This window comes from Sceloporus occidentalis, unplaced genomic scaffold (genome assembly GCF_023333645.1).
Source record: "Sceloporus occidentalis isolate IW3139 unplaced genomic scaffold, rSceOcc1.0.p SCAF_35, whole genome shotgun sequence".
In the NCBI taxonomy this organism is placed as follows: domain Eukaryota; kingdom Metazoa; phylum Chordata; class Lepidosauria; order Squamata; family Phrynosomatidae; genus Sceloporus; species Sceloporus occidentalis.
Genome location: NW_028317015.1, coordinates 8466315 through 8475054, shown reverse-complemented (window position 1 = coordinate 8475054; position 8740 = coordinate 8466315). Strand labels below are relative to the sequence as shown.

The 8740-nt window shown below is 46.6% G+C and overlaps 1 protein-coding gene across 1 annotated transcript; it reads right to left on the bottom strand.

Annotated features, from left to right (window-relative positions):
• Positions 1–235: 235 nt before the first annotated feature.
• LOC149298065 (phospholipid transfer protein C2CD2L-like) lies at positions 236–8513 on the bottom strand. The gene is made up of 13 exons (XM_089487914.1): positions 8262–8513; positions 5905–6000; positions 5005–5124; positions 4452–4562; positions 4265–4367; positions 3734–3854; positions 3481–3545; positions 3261–3388; positions 2955–3126; positions 1917–2015; positions 1038–1171; positions 676–940; positions 236–435 (listed from the first exon to the last, which is right to left on the bottom strand). Exons 1-13 carry the CDS (start codon positions 8511–8513, stop codon positions 236–238), a joined length of 1866 nt encoding a protein of 621 aa, XP_089344040.1.
• Between the last annotated feature and the right edge of the window lie 227 nt (positions 8514–8740).

The following is an 8740-nucleotide window of genomic DNA, read 5'->3' as shown; positions in this document are numbered from 1 at the left end:
TCCCTGAATGTCTCACATACTAGCACCTTACATATTCCTACATCAAAGTTCAGCTTCAAAGAGTTAACTTCCTTCATGCACCCTTGGTTTAGACTCCTGGCCACATTTGCTTTCTGTCCACGTCACTCACAGACACAGAGTCCAGCATCAGTTTTGGAAAGTGGGTACACCTGTTCATGCTGGGTCGGGCTAGAGGTAGACAGGAGAAACCTCAATTCTGGGTTGGCACCTATCATTATTCCGCCCCTTGGGCGCTTCCATTCACAGTAGGCTTGGACTTGGTCTTCAAAGAAAATCGTTTAAGCAATCGCCGGGGAAAGCTGTTCATTTTTTTGCGAGAGGCAGCATCTGTCAGGTCATCATGTGACTGACTAAGGCCCGGTTCACGATGGCGCCGACGGAAGAGCATTTTTGTACCACTGCGGAGGAATCCCACTGAAACAGAACAGATCACACTTTGAAGTTTCCCAGTAAACAATGGAGAGATCTGGGAGGAACTTGAGACAGTCTACCACAGACATCACATAAGGGCAGATTTACCCCAAATACATTTCCTAAGTATAATCCTAAATCAGGATACTACAAAAAAAACAAAAACCCAGACAATAGGCAGAATGAAAGACAGGTGAACCATCATGCACTGCTCCCTTAAGACACATGCTCCAAACATCTCACCTTTATGATCCTTTAAGCTTCGTGTCTCCAAAGCCCCGGTAGATCCCGTTTCAGACTCGAGGTCCTCTACAGAAGGTCGATCTGAGATATCTGATCGTGTGGTGTCATCAGTGTCTGGCCCAAAAGGTGGTGTCACCTCAGAAGGCAGTTGATCAGATGCCTCCAAGACAGGATCATTGGAACTTACCGGATATTCTTGCAATGAAGCATCCATAGAGGCTGCGTACCCAAGAGAGAGCGCCATCTCATCCTGCCCGATCGGGACCTGGAAAGAGAGGGAAGGCGCAGTGTCAGTGAATGTAGAGATCCGGGTCTAGAATCTGCCAGAAGCACAAGCCCTTTATTTATGGACGCCGCTTCACCTTGGAGACCCCAGAAATAATCAGAGTACTGCGTTTTGTGGGCGTCTTCTTGGTCGGCTTATTACTTGGTTCTGTCAGTTGCCTAATAGCAGTCTCAGCCACTGGATCCAACTTGAGAGAAGTTGGAGAACCACCTGCAGAAAGACAACAAAAACTGAATATACACAAAGCGTCTCATACACATGTGCACGTATGTGCTTAGAATGCATGACACGTGCAGTTTAACTGTAAATGGCAGAAGGTGATGAAGCGTTGTACACATTTTCTACTTTGAGAAAGCACAAAAGTAGGTCCATATGGCATCACAAAATAAAGGTAGTGGGGCAGACATCACTGATTCATATTGTCGGTGTCCCTTTTGGATTCAAGGGATTACGCATTTCCCTTGTGCATGCGCCAAACAGTGGCAAGAAAGGTCGGATTACAAAGGAGGAGGGCAGCTGCAGAAATAGGGCTGCAACGTCTAGGCCTGGGAAGGGTTTTATTATTTATAAGAATGCATTTTAAATAAAGACAGGCAACTGTATCTGATTACTGCAGATTACCACATAAATTTTCATGCCTGGGGAGAAAAAGTCATCACCCCTTCAGATCCAAAAACCTGTAGTCAAACGTTTCTCATAGATAATTAAAGCACGGGATTTTCACCATATGTGTTCCACCAGAATGCCCCATAATCATTTTCATTCAAATTATATGTTTTCAGGGACACAGAAGCCTTAATTTTTATACAAGATCGAGCCGATGCACGTCCCAAGCATGGATTTTCCTTCTGCCATTTATAAAACATTTCCTACTCTTAACATGGATAACCAGCTTTCTAACATCAGATGTTTTCACTCATCTTACAATTCCGTGAGGATGAGCAGAAGCACTTACCGCTTCCACTCGGCGAGGAGCCAATGGAGCATGTGCGCCGCAGGACAACGGGCTTGTTTTCAGTCACTTCAACCTTTGACGGGGACCTGGATGGAGAGTCTAGGCCAGAGAATGAGCCGTATGGGAAGCCGTGATAATACATTTGGGGGAGACAATTATAGAAAATAATGTTAATACAAATGAGTTCCAACCACAACACAAGAGGTTCTCCTTGCTCTCCTAGCCATCATATTGAATGAATGAGTTACATTTGATTGATGTTCTGGCAGCACGCATTGTTAAGTCACTTCGGATATTGTAATTATTTATTTATATCGACTCCGCAGCTCAGCGTTTGCCCCCGATTTTAAAGGTAAGCTTCACACGAGCGTTGTGATACAAACTCAACGGGCGCAAGTTAAATCAAATGTAATAATCTTTATATGTAAAAGCCTTGTGACCGCGGGGACTGTCGCTCACGCTCGGCGATGCACGGTGCAATCAGTGTGATGCGACAGGACCTTTCATTTAAGCCCAACCGCCATAGCCGGACCTCTAGTCGCTTTCACTGACCCAACTCCCCTATGATTGCCCAGCAGGCTGAAGAGGGCAGATGCATTACAATGAAACACAGGGGCTAAGAGAGAGATCTGACAATAGCGAAGAAAGGGCCATCATTCTATCTTTACAAAGTGTCTAAGTGTATAGTAATGAATTATTTTATGCCATATACATTTCGGCCACTGTTTTAAAAATGCAAGGAGAAAAATCAGTAGCTTGGTAATGCCTTCTTCAGTAAGCGGTTATAATACTGAGGGTTTAACTAGGCATTGCCCTTAATAAGCAGTTATAGTCCCTCATATCTTGGACTCCCTGTATTCCACCATACAATAGTCCCTTATAAGATGGAATATGGGTAGTCCAAGATATGAGAATCTATATTCGCTTCGTAAGAGCAATCAATGAAAGGCGAGTTTTAATAAACGCGACGGCAACCTTCCCCAGCCGATTGGGAATATAACCCTCCACCTTGCTTTTAAGTTGGAAGTGGCTTCTTACCAATCTTGCCGTCCAGTCTGGGTCTAGACTGAATAGTGGTCACAGTTGTCACAATGGTGCCATCTGGCATAACAGTACGGTCCATCTCCACCTTCTTAGTTGGAGTGATGTTAAGTCTCGGAGTTGGGGCTCCCAATGTAGAGCGTGATAAGGCTGGCTCCGGGAGCAGAAACTATTAAAGCAAAACAGAGACGTATGGAGCCTATGAAATCACACTCATGGCCCTGACATTTGCACATCAAGAAGAAACAACAGACTTCTATTCCGGGTTAAAATCCGCGGTGTTTGGAATTTAGCGATCCTCACCTCCACAGAGACTGCTGGCGCTGTGACTTTAGACAGCGGGCCGCTTAGAATCAGAGGGTAAACGTGCTTCCCGCAGAGCTCTCTGCTAGGAGATACCAAAGGAACCGTGATGTATCCCAGCACTATATCTGTCCGGAGAAAGGACAGCATCAATACAAACGGATTTTTATGTTTCACTAGACGTACATAAATGAAACCAATAACAATTGTCAGGACTTACTGTCCCCGCTGGTCCCCAGCTGCCAGACTCTCAAAGACAGCTCCTTACTTTCAGACGTAAGATCACTGTGTAGGAGGTAAAAATGACCGTCACCACGAGGCTACCGTATCACCGAAGCCCCCGCCGTGGTTTATTTCAAAAGATGTAAAATCATTAGAATCATTATTACGTTACAGCCTTTAAAAGGGATCCATTATTGTACCCTCAGACCTTCCACAAATAACGTGTCCCCCTTACACCTGAAGCTGCTCACAATGTCATCTCTTCGCTCCACGAGAGGTCGCAGGCCTCCCCTTTGGACTGCGCTTGGACGCTGCGGGTCTCCTTACGCTGCAGAGGAGAGTCCAGTTCTATTTCACACTTCAATTCTACCTCTAAGACAACATAGAGCGGTTACAACCAATATTTAGAATTCAGCGATCGACAATATAACGTTGCGAGAACCGAATGGTTCTTCTCTGCCATCGAATTCCTTCACATGGTTTTACAGATGAGTGAGGGCCGTATCTGGAAGCTTCATACATCCCAAAAAACTATCCAAATACCCAGGACATTCACCTCAGCACCATTTACCACATTTCAGGACTAACCCCTTCAAGAACTGGGTTTATTCATGCAGGGGGTGGTCATACTATTATTTCCACAGAGTAATCTTGACACCTATTTTGTGGGTGGGATAGTATGGTTGTGAGGTTATGAAGGAGTTAAAGTTTGAAATAGGGGCAATACAAATGCACACAAGAGTCAGCAGGCAACAGACAAGGCGGTGGAAGACGCAACACACCGGTCTCTGGCAAGATGAAATCCAGAAGACGCAACTGGCGAACCAGAAGCTTTGGGCTCTGCGTTTGGCACGGGGATCCTCTAAGCAGTCGGTCGCGGATACCCTGTACGACATACAGATGATGCAAACGTTAAGAACGGCAGAGAAACACGAAACAGGGCTGTGGTGAAAACGTAACGGCTCCTACCGTATCACCATCGCTGGACTTTAGGTTGAATACCATGGAAGGCTGAGCGCTGATGAGCGCATCCTGTATAAGACCCTTAATTGTGCAAAGATCTGCACCACCTTCATTGCTCTGCAAACATAAAACACACACAAGACCTCATTCGCCATTTCAGAAAAGCCCATAACCTGGGTGAAAATCCAACGTATTGCTTCTCGTAGCTAAACTCCATCCTGGCCACCCACCTGCTGCGAATGCCTCGGGGTTACATCAAGCATCAAATCAGGGCGCCCCCTAAAGCCCCAGGACACGAGAAGACCCTCCCGAGGAAGCTCCTGTAGTCTCACCTCCATCTGATGATGTAAGAAAGAGAACGATGATGCTTTATGCGGGAATAAAAAAATATTACCTGTCCTTCACGAGAATGCGGAGACATTCCGAACGGACAGAAAGAAGAGACTTAAACAGCCGCGTGATGACACGCGATCCAGACCAACCAAGAGTTATTATATGTTTAAAGCACATAAATAAAAGGACACTGAAGCAACGGCTGACATCCCTGTACTCCACTGACCTGCGCATGTTTTAACGCGAGGGAGACTTGATAGGTGTCCATAGACACAGCAGCAGGAGACTCCTGGGTCACAGAGACCGGGAACCTGACAGCATCAGCCGAAAGACTGCAAAGAAACACCTGCAAGAGACCGACGGTGTCTGAAAACGTCACTTCATGGCCGTCGCCCCGCGGTTCACACAGGTCTCAGTATGTCTACCGTTATATACAGGATTTTATAGAACTCTATATTCCAAACGTTGGTCTCTTGGCCAACGTTGCTTTTAATTGTACATCAGGTAAGCGTTCAGACGCCAAGAATCAAAAGGGGGGTAGAGAGAAGATGCCTTCAACCTACACAGCGGTGGAAAGTACTTTAGGGATTCCCTGAACGCTCACAGATAAAAAATTAAGTTCCTGCTTTAACTGATCAAGTTAACAAAACCATCACCTAATCCTGCAACATACATACACACATACATACACATATACACACATATATACATACACACACATATATATACACATACACACACACACACATACATATATATACACATACATATACACACACACACACATATATATACACATACACACATACACATACACATATATATACACACATATATACATATATATACACATACACACACATATATATACACATACACACACACACATACATATATACATACACACACACACATATACACACACCCCTTTACATACATATATCACATATAATGGAGCTGGTTTAGGACTCGATAATAAACTCCATGTCCCATGACAGTAAATCAAGAAACCTCCCAAAACGCTCCATTTCACGTTAGAATTTTTTGGGCTTCTACGTGTTCTGTAACACGCGGTTATTACCGTACGTTAGGCAGGGGGGGTGATCTCCACGAAGCGTTCTCTTACCATGTTGCTGTCGGCTTGGTCGGTGCAGGTCACCCGAGAGATGTGAGTGTCGGGCTGGAGCGCAGCACTCTCTTCAAACAGCAGCTGTACCGAGCCCTGAGAAACCGGACGGGTGCAAGTTAACACAACTTGGGGGGGGGGGGGAATGTTGCAGTCACTATTTGGAACTTTACAACGTACCAATGATATAAGAATGATACAATGATATCATTCAATAACAATGATATAACAAAACTAAGCTTGGAGGCAGCCTAGAGTTCCCACCATATGAACGGAACAAGTGCCGCCAGGAACCACGTAAAATAATCACACATATAAATGTATTCACGTAAAATAATACAGAGACGGCATAAACAGGACGGGAAAAATGGGCAGAACGGTTCTTATCAGACAGAGTAAATCTAACGCACATGAATTCCAACATTATACTAACCTGCATGCGCCACCGGAGCTACCTAAACCAATGTATGTTGGTTTGAGTTAGTGTTTGGTGTTGGCGTGTGCAGCTGTCACAGTATCGCGGGTGTGTGTCTGGGTTTAGGGCTCGCACCGAACCAATTGTTTCCCCCCAATTATTAATGTGATTATCGATTAACGTGATTTATTCCTCGATCCGCTTATAGAACGGACTCAGGTCCAATTCTTTAGGAAACGGATCATTTATATCCGGAAAATATTTCACGGATCGATCCGCACTTTATAAACGTTGTATTTTGTGAAAGCCTTTTATAATTCGGACATTTTCCTAGTGGTGATAAATACCGTATGTCTGATATGATGGGGAACAGCTCCTAAACCGGGGGGGGGGGGATACAAATGTAAATATATGAAAATAAACACACGATTGTGGGCCGGGTGCCGGATTATTTGTATAGATGGCGTGTGTTACGGGATTTACGGGGGGGGGGGGGGTTGTTGTCTTAAACACACGGCGTCAGGAGAACTTTGTTTAATTTGTTAACCAAATACATCGGCAAACGAGGCAGACAGGTGGCAGCCGGACACGGCCTGCAAACAAAACCCATCGCCAAGAGAAATCATTTCATTCAGCATCATCAGTCTGCGGACACGCAACCCCAGGCCACACGCAACCCCAGGCCACACGCAACCCCAGGCCACACGCAAAGTGCGAAAAAACAAACCGCCCAGAATCACGTCTACAAACGCTTTCCATTCTGATAGAAAGATCCCCGGGTCACGCGTCGTGATGTCATCGCTGAAGTGTAAACGTCACGTAGACTGTAAGCTTGTGCGCTCGTTACATAACGCAGAAACCTCAGGGGTCCCCGTCATATCTCAAACGCGTAAATCCCGCAACACACGCCATCTATACAAATAACACGCAGCGGCCAGAAACCCAGCCAGAAACCCATGCGCTGGCATGCATAGGGTTAATCAGGAAGGTAAGGAATCACAGGTAAAAAAAAAATATATATATAAAAAGGGAAGCAGAAAGCGGCCGGCTGCACACGCACACGCTTACGGCACGCAACAACACTGCTCGGACGGTTTAACGATGTAATACGGAGCTTCACAGACCTCGCCGCAGACACCAGGGAATACACTCGGGATGCCATCTACACACGCACACGCATCCGTCTGTATGCATGCGTGTATGGCGAGTGCATCCGTCTGTATGCATGCGTGTATGGCGAGTGCATCCGTTTGTATGCATGCGTGTATGGCGAGTGCATCCGTCTGTATGCATGCGTGTATGGCGAGTGCATCCGTCTGTATGCATGCGTGTATGGCGAGTGCATCCGTCTGTATGCATGCGTGTATAGCGCACGCGCACAGACACGCTATGCATGTATTACAACCATTTCTGCCAGGATTGTATAAAGTACTTTAAGGCCGGGTCTCTTCTCCCGACGGGTCTCGATGTATTCATGTATGTTTGTTACGCGTGTTAACGGCCCCAACCAAATTGTACAGCGCTGCGTCATCTGTTGGCGCTTAATAATAATAATGCACGCATAACACGTCAACGCACAGCTGAAGCCATAAGAAAGCCACAGGCCTCTTTAACACGTGTACAATACACGCATGCTGGGGTTCCTATATGTGGAATGATTACCAAATGTAGAAATAACCGCTTCTCTATAATACACAACAAGCATGTATATTAATGAAAGGAAGTTTCACTTTACTGAGAGGAGGTAGATAGGTGGAACAGCCAACCAGTAGAAGTGGTAGACGCTAAAACAGTGAGGGAACGTACGGTATGGCTCGTGAATCAAGGACCGATTAAGGTCCGAGTCTTTCCATCAGGAAGAACGGGCAGACTAGCTGGTCGTTTCTATAGAGCGACTCCGCGTTCTCAGAGACAGAAAGCGGGTGGTGTAAGAGGTTCTTACCCGGCTTCGGGACGCCTCCCGGTTGAGAGCTCGGGCCCAGGCTCTGCTCCAGCTCTCTCTGATGGATGGGAAGCCGCACAGAGCGGTGAGCAGGGCGCGGGCACCAGGCGGAGGAGGGCGAGGAGATCCCCATGTCACTTGAAATAGCCAAGCCAGGACTGTGATGAGAGAGGCCGCAAAGAGCAATAACAAGGCGGCGAACTGCAATTCCGGCAGCCCGAACAGGGCAGCCTCGGCCGGGGAGCTCTCCATCACCCTCCTTACGAGCGGCAGCGATCAGTGCAGTTTATCGCGTAGCTACTGGGCACGGATCGTGTATACCGGGGGCTCTCTAATCAGAGGAAATATGGATACAAGTGCGGTGAAAACCGGATCCGTATCTCAGAGCGAGGACCCGGGGCTGTCATCACAAAAGCTCGCCTGTCTCCTCTACGCCATCCCCCTGCTGCACAAACGGCATCGCCGCTCCTGTCAGCGAC

Bases quoted from the DNA above. Each gene is read 5' to 3' on its own strand.
- LOC149298065 (XM_089487914.1), bottom strand. From the start codon at position 8,513: ATGGAGAGCTCCCCGGCCGAGGCTGCCCTGTTCGGGCTGCCGGAATTG. The intron at 3,546-3,733 runs GTGAGCAGCTTC...CCTCCTACACAG, and splicing joins TGGAGCGAAGAGATGACATT to TGATCTTACGTCTGAAAGTA. The intron at 3,127-3,260 runs GTGAGGATCGCT...TTGCTTTAATAG, and splicing joins CGCCAGCAGTCTCTGTGGAG to TTTCTGCTCCCGGAGCCAGC.